This window comes from Protomyctophum bolini (genome assembly GCF_963924005.1).
Source record: "Protomyctophum bolini genome assembly, chromosome: 8".
Taxonomy (NCBI): Eukaryota; Metazoa; Chordata; class Actinopteri; order Myctophiformes; family Myctophidae; genus Protomyctophum; species Protomyctophum bolini.
The window spans coordinates 29,407,633-29,433,762 of NC_137869.1; the positions used below are offsets into that span (position 1 = coordinate 29,407,633).

At 43.1% G+C, this 26,130-nt stretch overlaps 1 protein-coding gene across 1 annotated transcript in view; it reads right to left on the reverse strand.

The window, feature by feature from the left end:
• The window catches only part of hcn2b (hyperpolarization activated cyclic nucleotide-gated potassium channel 2b), a gene marked incomplete at both ends in the record, with an annotated part of 47,587 nt that overhangs the window by 17,434 nt on the left and 4,023 nt on the right, over positions 1-26,130 (reverse strand). The window contains 2 exons of the mRNA XM_080769538.1: positions 13,256-13,474; positions 17,970-18,131. Of these exons, the coding sequence (XP_080625664.1) occupies positions 13,256-13,474; positions 17,970-18,131 (381 nt within the window). The remainder of the gene's footprint in view (positions 1-13,255; positions 13,475-17,969; positions 18,132-26,130) is intronic.

The following is a 26,130-nucleotide window of genomic DNA, read 5'->3' on the forward strand; positions in this document are numbered from 1 at the left end:
ATGGTTACAATGGGTGCTATGACAACAGGTATAGAGCACCGAAGTCTGACGTCAATATCGGTAGAGGGCGCAAGTCCACAGGTTCATGTACTTTTTATTTGCATTGTAATCCCCAAAGAAGGATTTTGATAAAAGAAACATGTCATCCCGGGCCGTTTCACCCATATGAATATGAAGAATCAACTGACTGAGAGAAAACGCTAATGTTACTGCTGCTGAATTAGTTACATTTTCGCTAGAAACAGACGGTATCAAATATGAGTGACTGACAGGTGTAGTTGGTTTAATGATGAGTGGCTTTGAGCCGAGTAAACCAGTGGCCATATTGGTTTAATCAAAATGCAGCAGTGGCAGTATTTCTAGTGCTGTGTGTAGATCATGTAAAGTCCAAAGTCCGGCCCGCCAATCAATCATGTTTAAAGGGATTTAAAAAAACTTTTGGTCATTTTATCGTCTACTCAGGCTTTTGTGAACACCCCAGACCGTTGTTTGATTCAGACAGTTGTTTGATTCAGTATTTACTATTTAGATATTTCATATTGATTTTAGCTGCCCCACCCCCTTCCTATACAAACCTACAGTATACAAACCCACTTCAGACATTTTTAACCATGATAGATTCATGGAAAACACCCGTTCTGGTGACTGATATTGATATTGTTTTTTCACTTACTATTTTTTCTCTTAATACTTTTTAGATATTTTTTATAGATCCTTATTCTTTTCATTTTGCAAAAAGACAATTATTATAAATAAATGAAAAGAGCACACGCCCATCTACTGTACATGGACGGTGCCGCAGAGGAGAGGGTCAAACTTAGAAATTCCTTTGAAATTCCTTGGCACTCACAGAAACTCAGTCTCACACATGGGACGTACGTACACATAAGCTAGTGAGGAAGGCATAGCAACACCTCTATCATCTCAGGAGACTACGGATCTTTTACAGAGGTCCCGGCCACCTGTTTTTATACATTCAATGACTCCGTCTGTTACGGACCACGGTCCTTCTGAGTATTTGTTATTGATATTGTCATGGTTATTTGTTATGATGGTAATTAGTTAAGCTGTGAATAATATTTATAGTATGGAAATGTTGGTCTTCTGTGGATGGCTTGTATTACAATACAAATAATTGAATCAATATTGTCTCTGTTGACAAAGAAAAGAGCGATAATAAAACGTAAAGTTCTCTTTGAAAACTGGCTCCTCCATTATTATGTTATTTCCCCTTACCCTAGACAGGGGGTCGTAACACTGTCCCATCAGAAAGAAAAAGGCCAAGGAAACTAGGAAAGAGGACCACCCACATCCAAACCGTCAATAACAATGAAGACAGTGATGTAGTGGTAACAGGTGGATCCACCTCATTAAGTCAAGCAGGGGGGTAATAGTAACATTCACTTTGCAACAATCTCAATTAAACTGAGAATATCTCTCTCTTTCTCTCTCTCCCTGGGAAGATGCTGAATTTTATTGACTTTTCCATTGAACTCTGTAGTGACTGTGTCACTTAAGTCAATGAGCTCAGATGCCCTCATAATCACCTCAGTCACACAGCTGTGAGCTCTTAAGATGAATGTGTGAGCAAGTTAATCCAGCCACAGGGAGAGTTTATGCTAACAGTAGAGTTCAACGGCAAGGAGAAGAAATCACTAAAATGTTGCACTTTCCTTGACGCACCTGCACGTGAGACTATTTACAGTTACTGTTCTGTTGCCGCACCTCATTATGTACTCATTGCAGTGGTTCTCAAACGTTGACCCCCAGTTCGGTATGCATTAGGCCACAGAATTGAAACGTTGTGTAGTATCATCAGCTGTTTGTCGCAAATTAATAACTATTTGGAGCATTCAAAAGTGAGTTGCTGCAGGCTCCCCGCTCCCGCTTCGTTTCTTAGGCCACGGACCCCGATTAACTGACTGAGAGTGTACAGATTTGCACACACCCAGTGTTACAGACTGGTATGGTTCCATTTGGTTTGTTCCTAACTATCAATCATTCAGATGGGGACCCCCTGGAAGCCTTCCAAGGATCCCCTGGGGGTCCTGTCCAGAACCTACTTTGAACCACTGATAGAGAGGGAGTAGTTGAAAGCAGTGGTCATCCTCATTGCAGTTTGACAGTGAACAGGTCCATGGGCAACAGTGAATGTCAACTCCACTGTCACACAGTGTTAACACGCACACATGCACGCACGCACACACACACACACACACACACACACACACACACACACACACACACACACACACACACACACACACACACACAATCAGGATCATGCCCCATTTCATCCAACTCTTTTTAATGGCATACAAAATACATACAAATTCCCCCATGACAGCCCTTGTGTACAGTAATATCTATGTAATACATTACATAATGTATACTGTACATATACACAGATAAGAGGCGCACTTATCATCATACATCATCGTACATCATCTCATTCCGGGCAATTCGAATTTACGTCCTCACCTTCGTCTTCAATGTTTGTGTTTACGCAATGTTTGTGTTTACACAAACACTCAAAACTGGCCATTCATTGTCAATGGCATCTAATGTTTGTGTTAGGACAATGTTTGTGTTTACACGCACCCTCAAATCTGGACATAGGAGGGGCGCCCCTCAAAAATGTATATTCTAAACCCAGAGTGAAAATGATTGAGGCACGTAGCCACAGAGAAAGAAGTGTTCATTCATCCATTTGTTCAAAGAGGTGTAACGCAAACCAAACCTTTTGAGGTTGTCGGCTGCGGGTGGAGAACCGAGAGAAGATCAAAGTAGCCGCACACTCATAGCTTCAGTCCCCAAAGTCTTGTTTTATTAGCGGACGAGAGGGAGTAGAAACAACATGTGACTGAAAGGTCACCTGTATGCTTCTAGACTCTAGAGGGAGTAGAAACAACATGTGACTGAAAGGTCACCTGTATGCTTCTAGAGGGAGTAGAAACAACATGTGACTGAAAGGTCACCTGTATGCTTCTAGAGGGAGTAGAAACAACATGTGACTGAAAGGTCACCTGTATGCTTCTAGAGGGAGTAGAAACAACATGTGACTGAAAGGTCACCTGTATGCTTCTAGAGAGGGAGTAGAAACAACATGTGACTGAAAGGTCACCTGTATGCCTCTAGTCTCAGTAGAAACAACATGTGACTGAAAGGTCACCTGTATGCCTCTAGTCTCAGTAGAAACAACATGTGACTGAAAGGTCACCTGTATGCCTCTAGTAGAGGGAGTAGAAACAACATGTGACTGAAAGGTACCCTGAGGAAGGAATGGAACGTTGGCTCCTTTGTTTTTACTCAGCTAATAAAATGAGACTTTGGCACTGAAGCTAGTATGAGTGTGTGGCTTTATGTTCTCTCAATTTATCCACGTGTAACACTCACTGGGAGTGTACAAATGTAATCAAATGGACCTGCAAGTGTAAGGCACCATTTTTACAGAGTACAGAGGCTGCAGTGAGACCCCCCCTACAGTGTTTATATAATTTACAAAACTAACAGATTTGGTACATTTCTGAAATCCAATCTGTTCCTCACAGCATGTGGATTTAGGCGAGGGAGAGTGGAGGCAGCCATGGGGCTTTTTATGGGATATAAGTTGCTGCTCGGTGCCGTACACGCATGATGCATGGCTGTCAGTGTAAGGCTTAAGCTGCCACTGTGGGAGAGGGGCAAATTGAATTGGCCCTCCTATTAATGGGCCATGTCACTGAGTGTCAGGGCTCAGGATGGGACAAGATTTACAGTATATCTGTGTGTGTGTGTGTGTGTGTGTGTGTGTGTGTGTGTGTGTGTGTGTGTGTGTGTGTGTGTGTGTGTGTGTGTGTGTGTGTGTGTGTGTGTGTGTGTGTGTGTGTGTGTGTGTGTGTGTGTGATGCCTGTAAGTGAGCACCTGTGTCCACACACACACGCCGTGCTGTGCCGGCACACATGCATGTGTACATGCACACAGTGAACATTGTGTGTCCATTGAAGTGGACTCAGGGAGAAAGAAAATGTGTAGTAAATCACACACATGAACAAACGTATTTGAAAATAGCCTAGAATAATTCAGACAGTCATGCAAATTTATTTCACACAACACTTGGTTGAACTACTAAAACTTACATAATATTCAATTCAACTTCTAAATTGATATAACGAAGCCACCCTATTTGTATGGCTCTCATATTAGTCTTGAGTATGAGTTTGGGGAAGGTTTATTTGCAGCACTGTTCCCTTTTTAAATCTGTCAGCCCACACTAGCTTTGTTTACATAATGAGTGACTCATTGTGAAGACGTGGAAGACGTTTCATCCTGGGTTAGAAGTCAGGCAAGTACACAAAGAGTCTCTGTCGTGATGTGTTTTTGTCTCTTGTCCTTATTTCTTGCTCTTATTTCCACTGCAAACTTTTACATTGAAAGGCATGGCTAGCATGCAGTTTGCATTTACCCTTTTCTATAACTATTAGGAGCAGTGTGCACTAGTATTAATACAGCATCCGGGTTCCAGTTCAGAGATGTCTTGCTCAGGGGGTACAGAACAGCTAGGGGACCTTCTGATTCCCAGACAGCCTCTCTCGCAACTTGGCTATAGCCGCCCGGCCTACCTCTTGGTACCTCTTATATGGAAAGAGAAATTTAAATTAAATGACCACAAGTTTGGAAGTGTTTCAGAGGTAAGGTCTCAAGCCAAGGGCGTTAAGAGGCTGTCCAGGTTAGGGTTAGTGAGTGGTTCAGTAAGTCACCGTATGTGTGATGGGACAGAGGAGCTCCGATGGATCAGTGTTGATCACTGGCGTCCCCCAGGGTCACGTCCCTGTCCTCCCTGAGCTATTTACCAGTGTTGACTTTAACACCCCTGAGGGAGAGGAAGTGATTGGGGGAGGAGAAGCAGGAGTGTAGTTACATAATGCCTAACGCTCTCCCTGTCCGTGTGCAGTGTCCTCTGGCAGATGACCTATCACCCGCCATTCGAGGACGGACGGACCAATTGACGGATCAAGGATGGGAGGGAGAGACGGGAGGTAGGGAAGGGTATTGTAGACGAAAAAGTGATGAAGGCACCTGTCACCTCAGCATGAAAGAGGAGATGACAATGGGACAGTAAGCCACTAAGCCACTGAAGCTGCCTTGTTCGTTTTAACTGTGGCATGCTCATGGGAGCTTGTCTCACACACGCACGCGCTCGCACGCACGCACGCACGTGCCAGCACAATATTTATTGAGTTAGCAGACATACAGGAGGGTGGGCCATTACCGTTTTCAATTAGTGTGCGCACGTGTGCAGACTGTGCACATGCATAAGTGTATAATTTCTGCTTGTACATAAAGCAGCGAGGAAGTAGGAACACTGTATTATTACTCCATCTGCTTGTAGCATAATTTGCTAATATTAGTCCCTGAAATGAGATTATCCAGGGGTGGGATGACTGCATCTGCCTGTCTTTGTTCCACACTGTTTGCATTTCCAATCAGTGATCATTCCATCATACAGTACATACATGAAATTGCTACTAGTAGATAAAGGGAAAAAAATGATCCGCTTTTGGCTAGTGGCAGCAGAGCACATAGCCCTAACTGTTTACTCTGCGCTGTACAGTATCAACATAAGCACATTTTTTAGGCTATATCTTGTACATTTTCTTTCCGGGATCTGTAGGGACAGCTCCGTCTGTCTTCCAGACTGTTATCTAAAGGTGCATGCGTAAATGGCACACTGCAGTCCGAATATAGAGCGCCGTGGTTTAAAATGATGAAACAAGACTCATGATGTAATGAATGATGAAACAAGACTCACAGTCTAAAAGCCCTGCTAGCGAAGCGACCCCTAGAGATCATGACCTAAGTGTTTAGAACAGATCAACATTGGCACTGAATGCAGCATGGCCCCTTTTTTTACTGTCAATTACACACCTCATGAAGCGTTGAATTTATAGACGCCTATCTTTTTTTAAGCCTAAACCAATAAATTGATGACCGGTGGAGTCTCAAACAAACTCTCCATAAATTAAAGGCTTCATGGGCTGTGTGATATCCAGCCCCATGGCTCGGAGATGAGACCCATGGCCATGACACCGGCATAGATAGACCTCTCATATGCCCATAACTATGGAACTATCGCGACGGCACAGTTTTCTTTCCCCCCGACTGCAGCACTATCTCTCTCTCTGTTTCTGGCACAACAGCGCCACTTTTGCCCCTACTGGTACTCATAGTAACATAGTCACATACGTAGGTTAACACGGACAAGTACTGTTTCAACGTCTGTTTGCCTGTAAATAGAAGAGTTCATTTGACTGAGACATTATAATAGTCCCCTGCGCTCTGAGCCTCAGGCTCTGTCTCATCAACACAGCTGAGCTCTGAGCTGTCAAAGCCGGGAGGAATGTGCAGTGGGAGGAATTCAAGACATGCTCCATCGTACAACCGTGTCGCATGGCCAAAATAACTGATCTTACAGATCTTGCGCGTCGCGTGGCCAAAATAACTGGCTATTTTCATTGCCCAAGTAGTTGGCTTTACTGACTTAATTCCTAGACATTTCTCAGTTATCAAGGACATATTTTGACAATGCAACATATCTCTCGTTGTTTGGTTTTGCGTTCTCCTTCTCATCCTCTTCTTCCAAGTAGTAAGTCCACCAAATAAATAACAATTAATAATATAATCCATTTCTGAACGGGGTACTGGCCCTTGGTCGTGGAATGATCTACAGTCCAGACTAAAATTGGCTTTGAAAGTTCCCTTGAGAAGTTTCAAAAGGATCATCTTTGATGTACAATCCAACACCTGCACATGTTTGGATATGTACTAGCCTATGTTCATGCCTATATGTTATATCGGTTAAGATCGTGTAGATTGTGTATACTGTATATGGTGTATTTTGCCCTGCTACTAAAAAGTAGGACAGGTGACTTGTTGTATTTATGCATAGGTACTTTAAGGTGTATTATGGATGTTGTATTTGCTGGTTCAAATTGTAACATTGACGATGTGGTATTGAAGTGTAATTTTTATTTCTGCCTCTTGGCCAGTTCCCACTTGTAAAAGAGACTTGGTCTCAATGTGATTTTACTGGTTAAATAAAGGGGTTCCCTCCAGTAGGCTAGGACGGCGCGACGCAGGCATGCAGCTGTTCCATATATGGTCTAATCAGGTGCGGACTGCAGTGCGGAGTGATTTACCGTATTTAATGTGATTAGGCCCAGGGCTAGGTGTTCCATCATGCTGGTTTGAAGCACGGGTAGATGGCTATTTCAACAAATCAGATTGCTTTGTGAGCCTTCGTCGGAACTACCTGTATAATAAATTATATGATTGAGGATCTATGATTTTTCAAAGGTTAGTGAAAACGGCCGGAATGGCTGGCAAGGGCAGCTATAGACGATGTTTTAACTCTGGCAGTCAATGAGTTTTAATGTGCCCGGATCTCGGCTTTTTTCTATAGATTTCTTATCCCGTTTGAGCCCAGGAGCACCTTTTTAATATTTTTTCGTATACCTGCACGTCTCCGTTGAGCACCTGGTTGCTTCCTTGAAACGACCTGTTGTATAATAACATTTAACTAATTTCTACCAAGATCTTTTATTTATTTATTTATTTTTAAGAAAACTTTAGTTTATTGGGTTTCTTTTTTCACAGAAGCGTTAATATTCAAAGTCTGTACTATACCGAACCTTAATAGCTTCTTCCAGTGCAAACCATCAGATACAGAATTTCAATAAACAGATTGAATTATCACCCCAAGGCAATTAAAGGCCATGATCATTTTCAATTAGAGTGCATGCGTGTGTGCACATACTGTACATAAGTATATGATTTCTGCTTGTGCGTAAAGAGGAACACTGTACTTCTCCATCTGTTGTAGCATCATTATCATCTGGCTGCCTTTGTTCCGTACTGTGTTTGTGCTTCCAATCAGACTCCACAGCACCATGAACCTGCTAAACACACAAGGACTCACATCGCATTGTGTGCATTCTGATAAAGTAAAAGAAAAACGGATGCATTTGGCTAGCACATGGACACACAGTACACAGTTACAATCTTCATCTGCCGCTGGCGACGGCGTCTTTGGATACAGACAGGAAGATATTTTCTGTCCTGCAGCTATTATTACATTTCTTTCTCCATATAAAGGACGACACTAACTGTTTACTCTGTGCTTTGTCAACATAACTGCATGCTGTCACTGGCACTGGCACTTAGACTATCTTGTGTAAAGAATCTTTTTTATGTGGATCTGCGTAGGTAGTTCTGAGCTCCAGACTGTTATCTAAAGTTTAGAGCTATTGCAGGCTGCATTTAGCATAAGAGATAGACCATGGTTGAAATGATGAGACAAGACTACGGATGAAGTGAATGATGAAACAAGACTTATATGCTAAAGGACTGCTGGTGTCCATTACTGACCTATACAGTAAGTGGTTTGAACGGGCCAACACTGCCATCCTTAGATCCACATGCACACTCTCACTGGTGGGACTGAAAACATCTAAAACTGAAAGTCAATCAGTTATATCTTGCCATATGGCAAAATGTTCTTCAAATTGTTGTAGTGTTGCATCGATTTAGAATGTATATGGATCTTTTTGTGATAGGCACAGCTAAGCTAACGTGCCTGGCTATAAACAGCTATTATACAACAGGTCGTTTCAAGGAAGCAATCTGATTGGTTGAAACAGCTTCTAGCCATGGATCAAACCAGCACCATTCACCACCTAATCAAAACCAAGAATTCAGCTCTGTTTTCCCAGAGCGCTATAGCAAACTCGGTGGCTAGGCTATAGTTTCTGGTCGTGGTCGTAGTGACTACATCTGTCATTAAAAATATATTTCTTTGTATAATTGCAATATTACACTCGAGGGTGTGGTTTAACATGATTATTGCCACTTCATCATGGCAATAATCACGTTAAACCACACCCTCTCGTGTAATATTGCTTAACTAAGCCCCAGAGCAGGGCAGGATGTGGGGTGAGCTGTCCTGCTCTGTCCTAGGCTGGACACACAGTTCATGGCCCATCCTTCATCATTTCACTGCTTCACATCATGGAGGAAGTGGAGCGTGAAGCTGAGGATAGTCCCTGGGTGGGTGATAAGTGATAACTGTGTGAGTCATATGCCACAGAGGGTGCATCTCTACACGCAACTGTTACAACAACAGATGCACCATAAAGTGGCTTCTGCGATATGCTCTCTTTGCAGTGATTACGATCAGCTGGTTCAAAATACAGCGGCTGTTGATTTGATCTACAGTATACAGTAGCCTGCTACAGGGAGCTTTTGGGGCTATTGGTGTTTGTTTACATGAGACTGACTTGAGACCTATTTTGAGAAGAGCCTGATCATGATATTATACTTCTGGCCGTCAAGCGTATTAACAGTGATGAAAACAATTACTTTCATAACTGTATAGTGACCAGTTGAGGGATTGCATGTCATGAATATTATTATTAGATGTATATACTTTAATAATAAAACAAATCTATTTAAAGCCAAGCCCGAGACAGATCACAGGATAAACATAAATGTTGAGTGGAAGCCAAAAACACTGAGAAAGTCAAACCCCTGGTAGATCTTGGTCTCAACAGATACATCTGCAAACAACAAAGCTTGATGTGTGTGTGTGTGTGTGTGTGTGTGTGTGTGTGTGTGTGTGTGTGTGTGTGTGTGTGTGTGTGTGTGTGTGTGTGTGTGTGCTCCTGACAGATAACATAAGGCACCTCTCTACACGTGCGTCATCTAGGATCTAAGGAAGCTAACGAGACACACGGCTACAACGACATCATGTGCTTATAAAGGAGGAGTGTTCCTCACTGTGCAGTCCAGTCCGTAGACTTCAGTGCTTTGATCTGCCAGTTGGTGATGGAAGAAGTATAGCCCATTTATTTTACTTAAGTAAAAGCATCAATACCCTATTGTCAGTAATGGAAGGGCTTTATGCTGCATCACTGGGCACCAAACGCCGGGGAGAAAGTGAAAAAAGACTCAACTATCACACAAACACTACATAGATTTTAGAAATAGATTAATTGTTTTCATAACATTAGTGTCAGTGCTATGTTGCAGGTATCGTACTTTTAACAGACTACAGGGAAAATCCTAGCTGCCTCTTTTGATTTGTTTATTTTCCGCTCTATAACCGAAATGCTCCTATACTTGTATAGGGAACCGTCAGAGAAGTCTATGAAGACTCCTATAGGGGAAGCCTTATGGCTTAATCCCTCAACGGAGCTGGTCACGTTTGAGTCTAAGGTCTACCTTTAGATACAGGTCAAGGTCAAGGTTAGCTTTATTGTCCCTTGTGGGAAATTGGTTTGCAGCCACATCATAGTAAAAATACACACAACAACATTCAATACAAGACTAAGATCTAAGAAGAGGGCACAGAGAATTCATGACGTACAATAGTAGCAAAGTCAGCAAAAGTGCATTAGTGGGCAGTATGTACAAAGAGGCAAGAATAAAGTGCTATCTGCTGTTCAGCAGTTGAATAGCAGCCGGGACAAAAGATAGTTTGAACCAATTAGTCTTTGTAGTGGGCACCCTCAGCCGATGACCGATGAGGGCAACAGTTCAAACTCAGACCGAAGTGCGTGATCCGATACCTCCAGGAGGGAGGAGGCTCTCTTAAGCATCTGCCTCTTGTACAGTTCTATGAGTTGGGCTTGGGTTCTCCCAGAAATCTTACCTCCTTTCTTATACTTCTTATACTTCTAATTGATGTACTACTAACACTGCTCTAATACTGTGCTAAATTATTGATCCCTTCTATTCTCTGCACCTTATATGATGGTGATATGACGTCATCCGTTTCATGGCAACACGCTCCGCATCTGCACTGCAGCCATGCTGCTCTGTGTGTGTGCCTGCCTCAGGAGAGGGGCGGAGTTAGTTGCTTTTACAGACCGTTTGAGCCCATGACAATTGGCCACCCGGACAACTGGCCGCCTGGATGGCGTGGCGTGGCGTTGCGTGGCGTTAGAGCAAGACCGGTCAAAGGCCGGTCGAGTTCTAGTTTTCTTAACCAACACAGGGTGTTCAATAGTGTTGATTTATGAAAAACAAAATTTAAAACCTCAAAAAAATGCACAACGACCATGTGCTTTAATTGGTTACAGGTGTAACAGAGTTTTAATCAGACTTAGTGTAAACATTTATATGTTCCACACAATGGCACACTGGCGAGCCATATGTTACACAAATAGATTCATTAGCTAAATTACAATTTGTGCATTCTGTGCATCCTACGTGCATATAATTTCTCAATAATTCATCATTGGGATTTATTAGGATATTGGTTGCACAAAAATGACCACTTCAGAGTTCAGACTAATCCTTCATAACGTGGCTCGGCTGACTTGTTGAGGCAGTAAATCAAATCAAATCAAAAGAGGCTATCAGTCACAGTCACAGATTATTCTGTTAAGTGTGGTGGTGCGTGGCGCTGTGTCCATGCGTCTGTGGTTTCTTGGAACACTGTCTGTCTGCCACGGACATCCTCAAGGAAGTTGATTAAGCATTTGTGGAGATCGTTTTTACAGTGTTGAGCTTTTCTGTTAAAATGGTATCGTTTAATGTACATTTATGATTTATTCATCTTGTGTTTCACCTGTGACGATAAGGTGTTTTGTCTCTGTACTAGTATAGAGACCAGGCTTGCTTCCAGCAACCTGGGAAAAATAATGTCATAATTGTACTTAAGTATACATTACTTTAGTTACTTGACACCACTGCTGCCAGTGTAGGGAGAGGGGAGCCGACCAAAGAGCTGGTCCACATGCATGCTGAATTGATCAACAGATGGTGTTTCTCTCAAAGTATGTGAAAATTAAATGAGGATCCTTTGTGGCCAGATTGATTGATTGATTGATGTTTATCTGACATGGACATCACAATCACATTAGACAGACCAGGTGCATTGGTCATCTAGCCCAACACAAGTGCTAATTTCCAACACCTGTCCACACTGCATCACAATGGGGTTCTGATAAAGACTCAGAATGGCATAAAGGGCAGCCAGTAAGTAACTCCACAGGAGGCTTTAAGAACAGAAACAGGGGGAGATGAATTGTCTCATCTCATCTCATCTGGTCCATGTTTTTGAGAGGCGCTAGCCCCTCCTACATCCAGCTTTTAGTTACCGTCTACACACTCTACAAACTTCGTCTTAAACAAGACATTTAATTCCCATTGATAATGAATAGAGAATTCTACGTCATAGTGTCTGAGCAAATAGGCACATAAGGCTGTATTTTGCGTGTCTTAAGTACCAGGTCTTATTACCTAATTTGAGTAAACTAAAGAACTGGAGGCGTGATCAATGCCATTTGGCTATTCTGAGTGGCCAAAGAGCATTGATCACGCCTCCAGGTCTTTAGTTTACTCAAGTTAGGCAATAAGACCTGGTACTTAAGACACGCAAAATACAGCCCATAGTGTCTGTTTTACGTCCTGATGATGTACGATGATAAGAGCGCCCCTCACTTCACACAGGTGTGATTTTTTATCAAATGTTTTAGCACTATACTAACATCACTGTAAATGGCAAGGATGTGGTCTACACCTAATATTTTGATATGGAATTCATGTAGATTAAATGTAGTCTCATAGGAAAAGTATAAAGCAAACTCCTAGGACACGCTAGTATGTCTCTCTCTAATTGGAACTATAAAGTTACAATTATTTCCTGACAGCAGAGACAGACATAATATCTCTCTATGCTGCTCTACATAATACGTCATTATTGAGATCAGTCGTAACACCATCCTTATATAAGTGGATTGTTCCATTTATCAGCAAGTGGAACAGAAGTGTGTACTTCTCTGAAACTGTTTATTATTTTCCTGTAGGCCTATTTTGCAGAGTCACTTCAATTACATTCTTTGATGATGGCATCTCACAAAGTGCAAATGTTGACCTTCAATCTTTGGCTCTGCGAGTCTGCGGCATAAGTGTAGTGTTACTAAGCATGTGCATGTTTTCTGTAGTGTGACAACCTAGATGATGATAGCTGACATTGATACCTGTTCTATATTCCCCTGTCCATCCACAGCACAAAGAAACTCAGGGATGTGTGGTGTAGCTGTGGTCTATGGCAGTGGTTCTCAAACTGGATGTCGGGAACTACAATTCCAAGTGCTTGTCAGGGTGGGGGTATCCCCAGTTCAAATATGATTCTTTTGGGTAGTCCCGGCCTGAAAAGTTTGGGAATGTAAAACATTGAAATAAAACCAAAGCAATCTGTTCTGGCCTTACCTTTTCCTGGTATTGTCGCCTGGAAGAGTCCAGGGACTGGATGAGCGCGGTGGCGTGGCCGATGAACATGGCATAGCAGGTGGCCCCTACGATCATGCTGAGCATGGTGAGCCAGATGTCAGACATGCTCTCTGGGGCTTGTCGCCCGTAGCCAATGCACAGCATGTGGCTCATGGCCTTGAAGAGTGCAAAGGAGTACAGCTCAGTCCACGAGTCATTCTGGAGGTAGAGAGAGATATGAACAAAGGGTGTGAGAATGAGGGTAGGAACAAGCGATAAATGGAGGAGTCGGAAGAGAAAAGAAACAGATTTGATCAGGTATGATTTCTTCCAGAAAATGTGTCAAAAAGAAAGAGAAATGCTCTTTTGCAGCTCACTTTTAATAGCCCAATTTTCCTTTCACGTCGCTTTAAAGAATATAATTATTTTAACTAAATGACCTAAGCCAGTGTTATGGAAATGAAGTTCAAGAGTGTGACAGGCGCAGACGGAAAAAGCGACAGCAAAGGACAGAGAGAGAAACAGTGAGAGGATAAGAGGGTTATGGAGCAACATATTCCCATTGGAGCGCCTGTCTCCTTTCCTGTGATTGTTGCAGGGTCGGTGAAGAGCCTAATCATCAGCCTAGTCTTGTCTCAGCTGAGTAGAGGAAGAGGAGGAAACCTTGTTGTTAATGAAGAGCCCTGAGATCTGACTGCTCCAGTCTGTCTCTGGCACACACGCACATGGAAACTCTGTCACAGTGTTCAACTCTCGCACTACGACTCAGGCCCCCAGCTCTTCAACCAGGGGCTGAGTCGATCATGTGTGCATTGCATATAGATCTGCTGAGGTGGAGTGTGTGTGTGTGTGTGTGTGTGTGTGTGTGTGTGTGTGTGTGTGTGTGTGTGGGTGTGGGTGTGGGTGTGGGTGTGTGTGTGTGTGTGTGTGTGTGTGTCCTCCTGTGGTCAGAGCACTCTCAGTCGCTGATTAACTGCCCTGATTAACTGCCTCTAGATACTGGTAGATTTATATCTGTTTTGTATTTCGCCTGCCTATTTGCATTTCATTTGAGATTCAAATGCAGGAGCTTTTGGAGGGGGGCAGGGGTGTGTGTGTGTGTGTGTGTGTGTGTGTGTGCGTGTCTGCGTGCGTGCGTGTCTGCGTGCGTGCGTGCGTGTGAGAGAGAGAGAGGACATGATGCAAGATGCGTGTTTTTCAGATGTGACAGGGGGAGCAGAGATGTGAGGAAATTATAAACTATGGTGATTTGTGATTTTCCACAGGAGGTGGATGAGATTTTGAGGGATTTACAGCTACTGAAGTCTGCGTCTAGTTGTAGTTAATGTCAGGAGGTGGCAGACACACACTCGTGCCCGACCGCCATGCATGCCCAATCCACCACTGTCCTGGGTTGTTGGAGGTATCAGTTGAATTGGGTTGTTGGAGGTATCAGTTGAATTGGGTTGTTTTGGAGGTATCAGTTGAATTGGGTTGTTTGATTGATTGAAACCTTTATTTCAGGGGAATCCAATTGAGACCAGGGTCTCTTTTTCAATGGCGCCTTGTATACAAACAAGAACACATTTACAACAATGATTTTACATACATGACATGGACACAAAGCACAAAAGATATAATACAAAAACACATACACACAGAAACAAAACCTTATAAGTAAATATTACAAAAAGCAGGTGCATATGCCTTCCTCTAGTATGTGAGGTTAGTTAAGAGTCTTTTAAAAATAGTAAATGAAACAACTTCAATTCTTCTGTTACCTTCAAGTTTTGGAGGTAACAGTTGAATTGGAATAGCGAAATCTGGGCATGCAAGTTAACCCAGCAGGCCAAATGACGTCATGATGACAATATGATGACGTAATCCGGTGACGTTCAGGACTAGGCCAGATCACAGCCCATATGGGGATGATCTTTACGTCATTTCTCTTATTCTAGGCCAGATCTGACTAGTGATATGATTTAAGTTGATCTGGCCTCGATCGGACTCTCTCTGATTGATCCAGGGACATCCGTCATAGTGGGCAGAATTGATGTTGGTTGAAATCAGGTGATATTCTGGGTCAGATCTGACTAGTCTTCGATTTACTTGATCTGGACCCAGCGGAGCTCCTCAGTGGTCAACAGTGGACAGTGGCTGTGGTTGTGTTTATTTAAGATAGAATTACATGTGGCCATGATGCCTGAGCAGTATAAAGACAATTCCACAATTCAAACATTGTAAGCATACAATGCAAGCATACTTACACAGAACTTTGTTTACTATTCCTCAAGATGAGAAAAATAATATTTCCCTATATTTCCCAGTTTAATGAACATGGAGGATAGTCATTGCATGGGCAGCACGTACTGTATACACATACTGCAGAGAGTGAGGGTGGCAGATTGCAGTGAGATGCCCATGCAGAGAGGATCTGCTCCCACTGAAGTAGTCTCCAGTGGCACATTTAACGGGGATGGGATCATTTAACGCTGTGTCTCTTATTTAAAGCCCCATCTGAAGAGAAGTGCTGACCTTGGTTGCTCTGTGCAGTAGACAGCAGTACACACACGCACAAACGAATGCAGTGCATGCACGCACGCACGCACGCAATCATAATACACATCTTAATTATCTGTATTAATGTAGAAATACTTTCATTTTAAACTGTTTTGGAAAAAGGCTTCTATGTTGAAATCATATTCACTATATATACTAGTTTTATTGCTGCCAAATATTGCTGCCTTCACACAGGCAGGATACAGTCTACTATTCATTTTCAATGGAAGCCATCGACATAAAGATACATCCGATGTTTGTAGCTGCTGCAAAGGCTACAACAGCTACAAAACCCTTTTCAAGTTTTAACTTCAGCTACAAAGATACAAAGCTACAAATATGCTGTTTAGCTTTGCATCTTTGAATCTATTGCATCTGCCAGTGTGAACGCAGAATATGAATATTGATGTGGTGTGATGATGGAGAGAGAGAAAGAGAGAGAGATAGAGAGTGTGAGTGAGTGAGTGAGTGAGTTAGTGCAGTGAGTGAGTGAGTGAGTGAGTGAGGGAGAGATCTGGGAGGGAGGGAGGTTGGGGTGGTAACCGCAAGGTTGCCAGTTCGAACCCGGGCTCCCCCAGAATTAGTGTAGAAGTGTTCTTCTACTGAACCCTAATTGCTTCCGCCCCTTCCCTCGTTTATCTTTTTATCTTTTTAACCTTGTACTGTTGTTTAATGCTATGTTTTGCTTTGTTTTCTTTCTTAATAAATTCTGTTCCTAGTGTTCTTATGTAAAGCGCTTTGGGTATTCAGAAAAGCGCTATATAAACTTGAGCTATTATTATTATTATTAGTGTATGAATGTGTGTGTGAATGGGTGAATGTAATGCACAATCTATGTAAAGCGCCTTGGATAAAGGCGCTATATAAATTCACCATTTAGAGAGAGAGAGAGAGAGAGAGAGAGAGAGAGAGAGAGAGAGAGAGAGAGAGAGAGAGAGAGAGAGAGAGAGAGATGGAAACAGAGGGAGAGATGGTGAGTTCCATCTGTTACTGGAGACCTGAGACATACTGTACATGCACACACACACACACACACACACACACACACACACACACACACACACACACACACACACACTCACAAACTCACAGAGAGAGCAGACACGTGTCTTAACACACTGTGCTTTCCACAAACTCTTGGGACAGAAATCTCGCCAATATGCACATCTGACATCTGAATATTTAAACGTAGCATCATGTCTTAACCGTGGCAACATCAACCAGCTGCAGAACGAACAGTCTCTGTAAACTGAGCGAGTACATGATGGAACAACACACAGGAGGAGTTATCCCGACGGCTGAATTATACTGCATGTTCCAATCTAGCTGAAATACTAATAAAGTACTGTTTCATCTACTACAGATCAGAGTAGCAGTGATATTCAGAGAGGTTTAATGTTGCTCTTGTGGTATAGGCTATGTCCCTGCAGATAATGATTGATTATGGGGCGTGTACTATATGTCTGGCTAGCCCAAGTAATTCTAGACCTCTGCAGCCCCGTTAGTAGATCAATAGTTTCACCTGTTTTCACCTTGTCGTGGCATACCATATATTTTAGTACCACATTTTCTTAATGTTCATCAGATCTATTTTTTATTCTTATTATTCTTATCATAAAGATAAAGTTCTGCACTAGGTTCTCTCTGCAGGGGATTTTGCTTTCGTGGCAGAAAACATTTTGGATTATGAAACACCTCCGATTGAGGTCATCTGGCCATCTGCTAATAGGCAGACATATTAGGTCTACCTACAGTATTAGTGAAGAAAGGAACAAAAGGGGAGAAAGGATCATGGCTGAGGAACAAAACAAATGAGAAATGAAAAGAAGCGCAGTGTGCAAACTTCAGTGTTTTTTCCTCTCACTTCTACGTGTGTGCTGTGACAGCTCGTTTGAGTCCATCTAGAAGCAATTTGGAGCAGATCCTCTGTGCGTGCAACTGTGCATGTGTCGGTGTGTTATTTTTGTCTGTGTCAAATCGAAGAACGACTGACATAGAAACATAGCTTTTTCAGAAAACTGTCAGGATGTAGAAGACATTTTTAGAATCTGATCTCAGGTCAAAATGGGTTAATAAGGAGACAAACAAGGCCTAAGGCCTAATGCTGATAGACATGCAGCAGACAACAGACATAGGCACACCAACAAACAGCGCATAGCCAGAACACTGAACTCACCACCATCTTGTTGAGGGAGACCCAGCAGTTGGAAGGAAAGTCCTGCAGCATGGGTACCAGGAACTGGAGGCAGCCATCCCAGTGACACAGCAGCAGCATCATGCCAATCAAGTTGAAGATACGCATCACAGCACTGGCCAGGTCATAGGTCATGTGGAAGATCTGCCAGACAGAGGAAAGGGAGGGGGCAAAATAAAAGGGGTGTTCATGCATTATAGTACTAATGAATAGTGAAATTTTCATTCTGTGAACCGAATATGCCCAGTGGAAAGAGAGCTAGAGAGGACATTATACAATGTAGCCAACATCATCAAAATACTATTTTATTTGATGAGTAATAAGTAAGCCTTGCTGAGCCGTGTGGCCCATGGGGCGTGAGGTAGCTTGGCATACAAGCACTGCATGTACTGTACACCAGTTGGACATTATGTTATTATGGCACAGGGACTTACTCCCAATCTAACCCTTGATGCTGAGTGCCAAGCGAGGCATTGGGTCCCATTTTTATAGTCTTTGGTGTGACTGTAACTTCCGACTCTCAGGGTGGACACTCTCACCACAAGGGCCAAGGCCACTGAGCTTTGATTTTGATTTATTTGATGAGAAGATTTTTTTTAACATCATCGCTGTGATACATCATGTCAAATGTACATGCAGCTGGCCTTACATACTAGTGGCTAATTAGAGAAGGAGTTGAGTATTATAGATGAGATTACGTTTTGACACTTTTGACAACACGTTTGACAATCAACCCATGATAGCTCACCCACTGATCTCCTCACTTCCCTCAGCTTGTAAATTGCATCTAGACTTTAAATCTTAGGTCTAAATACAAATACTGATGTCAAAATGTGAAATATCTCTTTCATCTGGGGGTCCCGGCCCCACTGGTTGAGCTCCACTGCTCTTCTATAGAGTGTCAGTCCAAGTTCAGGGTGTGTAAAACATTTCCTGCTCCCAGGGTTTCCAAACACAGCAATATATCTCCTCCTAAAACAAATACTAGTAATACGCATTTTATTGTTGTTAATGTTTCTGTATGGACAGGTTGAGATGGCATTCTTAATTAAAAAAAAGAAGACCAATAATTGAGTCCATTAATTCCCATTAAAATCTCATACAGAATAGGTTTTGCCTGACAGAATGTGAATAACGAGCTTTGTAAATAAAGCACTGCCTAGCCTCAGCAGGCCTGTCGTCAGGTGAGAACGCTTATTGGTATAGAGCTCAGGGACATGGTGCTGTGGTCACGGCCTTGTAAACAGCCCTCACTCACTGTGGCTTTCCTGTTCTGGCCAAATGGCCATTTGCCAGCCTATGTCATCACACTGTGTGTATTAGAGGCCTAGGAGGGACATTTTGTTACCTAAAACTTGTGGATGGGCCAATAGATTACACTTAAGGGAGATACACTGTGTACCTTCTTTCATCATTACCCAAAACATAAACAACCCCAAATATGCGCCACAAATCGGTGTGTGTGTGTGTGTGTGTGTGTGTGTGTGTGTACTGTACGTGCCTGTGTGCGTGTGTGCCAATATTTGCACACATGCAAATGAGTAGAGGAGAGCCAGTTGGCTTTTTAGTCTTGCCATCTGCAGGCTATGTTAGTCCAACACCAGATATCTACAAAAACCACTGTCTGGATTGACATGGAATTTGCTGCTTACGTTTATACTGCCTGTAGGATGACTCCTACTATATCGTAGGTGACTTGGCTAAATGTTCCACATGCATGCAAGATATCTCACAAGACATACAGTATTGCCATGAAATTTGCTATATGCATTAATGCCCCCTGAAGGATGAACCCTATTCATTTTTGTGACTGGTAGTCTTTTCTCTAGAACCACCCTTAGGCCAAGATTTACAATTGCACACACAATATCTCAAAATATATATAATTGCCATGAAGCTTGGTGTAGGACCCTTACCCTACTGCTTTTTGTGGTCTTTCTTCTAGTACCTTATCCTTGTGGCAACACTTCCACTTGCACGCAATCTAATAATCTAATGGGCATGTTGCAAAGTGCACACTACCAATTGTGGTGACTCATGGCCATTCCTGAAGTGTCACCCTCAGGTCAGATTTTCCACCAGGTGTTTAATACATGCACGCACTCACAATGTTATAGTGATCCATGAATATTACTATGGTCTCTAGATGGAACCATCCCTCTTAAGGAAGAAAATAACTATCATATTATCAACCATCAACCCAACTGCACTTAAACACACATGCATGCACGCATGCATGTACGCATGCATGGCCACGCTTACATGCATGCAAACACACATATATGGAAACACAGGCACACACACGCACGCACGCATGCACACACGCACACACACGCGCACACACACACACGCACACACACACACACACACACACACACACACACAAATTCTACCATTTTGATTCTGGTCACATTTTCCATAATTTAAAAACAAGCCAAGCACATGCACTGCCAGAAGTGGGCTTGAGCCCTGTGTGTCGGCCGTGCTGTCAGCTCAGTGCTGTCTAAGTTGCATACTGATAGTGATAGGGTAGTAAGGGAACCAACATTTCCAGAGCCATGTGGACCATAGGTCAGAAGACTGTCTCGCGTGTCTGTAGTATGACTCAAGTACATCCCCTGGACATGACGCTATTATTTCAGGGAGCCCCAATCGAATCCTTGATGGTGGTGAGTGCAAGCAGAGAGGTATTGTGGCCGAGGATTGAACCCCAGGCAGCCTCTCAGTCTCAGAGATGACCCTCTAACCACACGGCCACTGAGCTGATCCTCCCAGTGGGGTCTCACTGGCAAGTGAGCCAGTATAGGGTGCAGTAGAGCAGCATTGGCAACACATATCTGTTTGGAGGAATTCGTTGGACATAAAAAGGGACAAGGACTGACAGATACAAAGATCTCCATAATTTCGGCATATCAGCATGCCCATATATAGGCATAAAAAGGACACAGACTGACAGATCTCCAGGGACAAGGATTGACAGATACAGAGATCTCCATACATGGGCACATCAGTTGGCGGTGTGATGTGGAGTAGGTGTGAGGGCCACGTAGTGGCCCGTACTCTAGATGTGAGGGACGCCTCTAGTTCCACCTTGTCATGTTGTGCAGTCAAGCAGCAGCAAGGTAATGCTACTTCCAATCCCGACATCACAGCCTTGAGTATGGGAAATGTGATCAGGAACGAGTACATCAGAGGGACAGCGCATGTTAGATGTTTTGGAGATAAAGCCAGAGAGGCCAGACTGAGATGGTTTGGACGAGGAGGGGTGGTGAGGGGAACAGCCGAAATGGAAAAGAAGAAGACATTCCAGCATTTATGATGATCTCTTGACCCGTCTTTAATGTCAATAGTTCTCTGTCATATTGACCCACACAGCATTCTCAAAGGCATGCAGAGATTGCAAGAAAGTACACAAGTCCATAGTGTTCATTTAACTTTGAGAGTGTGCAAATGTAACATTCATGCCATCGGTCCTATTCTTTTTTACAATTTCTGAGTTAAATTAGCACAGAGGATTTTACTGTGTAGAGCCTGTTTATACAGCATACCACTGAAGGGCCTTAGCAGCATTTAACTGAGGGACAGTAATCACATTCTGGTCCTCCATTCTTGCTGCCAAAGATCAGAGCTCATTGTATAATGACAACGTTGTCTGAATGCTGATGCTGTTGTACTAATTAAAGCTTCAGTCTTGATATGTGAACAAGATGCTACAGCATGCTCACTAGCTCTGACTTTGTGCCCTAAACTTAACAGTAACGAGATTGGATTATAGTCCATAGGTTCTATAACCATAACCCTACTGTACCCTATCGTATACTAAACCCTATACCATTTAAACAAAGGTTTGAACAAAATAGGGATGCCAGGGTTAATGTGGTTTAGGCCTACATACATTTTATACAGTATGTAATTAAGTCTGACCAGCAGAAATGAAGGACCGGTCGGTGGAGGGTTATCAAAAGCAGAGACGTGGATTGATTATACTATAGAGAGAGGATTTCCACGGTTGAGCTCAGAGCTCAGTAACAAAATAAATAACTTTAGGGAATTAATTATAAAACCATGGTACAGAACACATTTTAATTAAACATCACAACAATTTGATTCCAACGTCATTTATTGATTTAATGATTGTGTTGTACTGCTGCCATACATTCCATTTTTTCCAGTGTTACAATTTCAGTTTTAATTTACGACATAATCCAATAAAAGCGAGGAGGGGAATGTTCTTGGGAACATTAGTGGTCATTTTCTTCCCCTGCTAAAGTTACCTTGTAAGCAGTTCCACATGCAGTTCTGAATTTGTAATGCTAATTTGCTACTCCGTTGTATGATGCTGTCTAATGCCAAAATGCCAGAGCAGGCAACGTGACATGATTTGTTGAGAGCTTGTAGATCAAATATTTTTTGGCATGACAACATTGTAGAACGTTTAAAACCGGGAAAGCATCTGTGTCATTTTAGATTTGAGCTATACAGCACATTGGTTCTCAAAGTGGGGTTTTCTACTTGGGCTATTCAGATATTGCATATATACAAGCTCATAGCGTGTCACTTTGTGCCGTGCTATGAGCTTGTAGATCAGCTATTTTTGAATAACCTTGAAAATGTATATATATATAATTTTTATCTTTTGTATTATTATATTATTATTATTATTATTATTATTATTAACTAAAATCTTTGCTTCTGGAGGAGGTCCCTGAAACAAAAATATTAAGATAGGGGTCTGCAGCCATACTGATATACGTTTTTCAGAAAACTGTTTTAGAAGACATTTGTAGAATGGGCCTCAGGTCTATCTTAATTAGTGTGGGATGACTGTTTGAACTAGGAACACAGACAGCTCCGTTCAAATTACACATCGGAAACACAGAAACATTATCAGCCATCATTTACCCCAAGGTTACATAAAACAATATCCTGTTACACATGGAAGTCACCAGTCGCTTCTTCTCACCTGACAGTGATTAATTTCACCGGGATTAGCGCATGCAGAGTAGGAACACCTTATCTCTCCCAGTTCCGCACCCTGCTGAGCAGGATCCCGATCAACTTGTAAGGCCTCATACACACATGCAGAACACATGTTCTGTGTTCTGTCTGTGTTTGATGGCCGCCTCAATGCTTTTTCAATGGGAGTCACGTGGTTTGACCAAATTTGTTTGATGGGCAGAATACAGCCATCAAACACAGCTTCGTCCTTGGACCACATTATCTCACCTAGATGACCCTCACCCTATGATTCAAAAGTGTGTGCTAATTTGCTCCAATGAAAATAAATGACTGCGTTCTTAATTAGAGAGTGGTAATTTGAACTTGATAAAACCCATAATTAGTTATTCAACCTTGTGTGCTTGCTCTGCCACCTTTCAGCTCTGCTCACCTCTTATTTATTCTCTGATCAGCATAGCTCATTTATACGTTTTCCAGACCAACTCGCTCCACAGAAATCTAGAAATAGAAATCTATATATCACGTTAAGAAACTGTCAACGAAGTATGCCTTGGCTCAGATCACCTCAATTGGCTGTGTTCTGCTCTGCCCTGCTCAGCTCGGCTCAGCTTAGCTCAGCTCAGGATGGGATTTTGTGAAAGATGATCATGTTACTAAGATGATTTCGTCCCTGTTTAACTCAGCTGTAGTCCAGTCAAGAATGAGAGATTTGCTCCCCCCCACTAAGTCTAAATCCATATAGAATGAGAAATCAGCAGGGCAACTGTATTTTTAGCACCACTGTCATCATCTTTGTTATCGTTTTTGTACAGACGTTTTGTGTGTGCATGTGACTATATGTACATGGACAGAGGAAGCATGTATCATACGTTTCCATATGCTGATATGTATTAAATGCTTTTTTCATGACCAATGTGTGCGTGCGTGCGTGTGTGTGCGTCTGTGGGGAGATGCATCGCTCCATGTCTCATCTGCTACAATAACATCCCATATCTCATCAGGGCCTGTATAGTGCAAAAGAAAAGTGGAACCACTTTATCTGTGTTTTCTAGTCTATGGGTTCTGGACAAAGCCCCATGCCGTGACCCACATTGTGGCATGACAGTGACACATGCCCCAGTGCCATTGTGGTGCCTTGGGGAACATTAGTTCTACAGGCTCATTAATCATGATGTTAATAGTTCCTAATCACAGGGCAGGGTCTCATGGCTTGTTTCCTCCTTTCCTGTCTGGGTTACCTGAGACCGTATGGCTTACAATGTTGGACAGTAACGAAGTACTGTTACATTTACTTTAGGTTAGTGTGAGGTATAGGGTTTGGATTAGGATTAGGGTTAGTTATATCAAATGAATGGTACTCTGTCCGAATAATAACCAATGGTGCGGCACCACTGTCATCTGCCCTCTCTCACACATTAGCTTGGGAAGCATTCCTTTTTGCTTTTGTGATCCGGTCGGGAGCGGATGGTAACTTATTACGTCATTGTTGTAGTCACTGAGTCATTATTGCATATAGCAAATTTCATGGCAATATGTGAGATATCTTGCATGCATGTGGGACATTTAGCCAAGTCACCTACGATATAGTAGGAGTCATCCTACAGGCAGTATAAACGTAAGCAGCAAATTCCATGTCATGTCAATTTGTTTTGTAGATATCTGATGATGGACTAACATAGCCTGCAGATGGCAAGACTAAAAAGCCAACTGCCTCTCCTCTACTCATTTGCATGTGTGCAAATATAGGCACACATGCACGCACACAGGCACGTACAGTACACACGCACACATGCACACACACCGATTTGTGGCGCATGTTTGGGGTTGTTTATGTTTTGGGTAATGAAAAAATCCACCTGTTGGTGGCGCTATAACAGGCCAATGTGAAAAGGGTGGGATTTATTCCTCAGCCTATAGGAAAACACGCTGTGTTCATGATTTGAGGCTTTTTGTTCATAACGGGCCAATCCTGCAAACTTTGGAATGTTAGCCAATTATGGAATATGAAATATCGGACATATTCGTCTTGAGCACATGACTATAGAGATACTGTGTAACGATTTGTGGGATTTTTGGACGGAATCTGGAGGAGTAATATTTAAATAAAATAGTTTTACAAAAGTCGACCTCCTGGTGGCGCTATAATAGGGAGTGTGCATGCAACGTTTCACGCAGATCGATACAGTTTAAATGTAAAAATGTGAAAAGCTGCCTCATGGTGGCGCTATAACAGGCCGTTCTGGAAAATCGTCATTGGCATCCAGGGAGTGTGTGTGCAACGTTTTGCATCGACCGGGCCAATGGTGCCGGAGATTAGCTGTTAACGGACTGACTCACTATCTGGACTTTGAGACAACGCGACCCTGGGACCCAAATCCGGGAGGGCTGCTCAGGATACGCTTACATCAACAATGAACTTATCATGACACTTCACACACACTCCTACACTACACGCCGCCTTCACCCGCCCCTCCCCCTGCTGCCCTGGCTGTGCTTCCAGCCAGGGCAAGCACGCAGCCCCTCCATCCAGAAGGGTTGCGTGTGGGTAGTGTTTTTTTTATTGTTGTCCAGACCTACAACCCGCCCTGCCCCCCACCCAAGTACAGTCTGTGCCTGCACGATACAATGACAATTGTAATGTGATGTGATGTATGCCCCCTCCCCCCCCGTACCTCTCTGTCAACTCCCCCACCCCAACTCTGCCTCCCTCCCCCGCATCCCCCCCTCTCCCCCCACCTCTGTTTTCGTTTTCTTTGATGCAAGAAAGATGTATTGGCGCTGCACTGTGGCGACATGGGCATAAGGGCCCCTTGTCTAAGACATGGGCATAAGGGCCCCTTGTCTAAGACATGGGCATAAGGGCCCCTTGTCTATGCACTGTGGCGACATGGGCATAAGGGCCCCTTGTCTATGCACTGTGGCGACATGGGCATAAGGGCCCCTTGTCTAAGACATGGGCATAAGGGCCCCTTGTCTATGCACTGTGGCGACATGGGCATAAGGGCCCCTTGTCTATGCACTGTGGCGACATGGGCATAAGGGCCCCTTGTCTAAGACATGGGCATAAGGGCCCCTTGTCTATGCACTGTGGCGACATGGGCATAAGGGCCCCTTGTCTATGCACTGTGGCGACATGGGCATAAGGGCCCCTTGGCGCTGCACTGTGGTGACATGGGCATAAGGG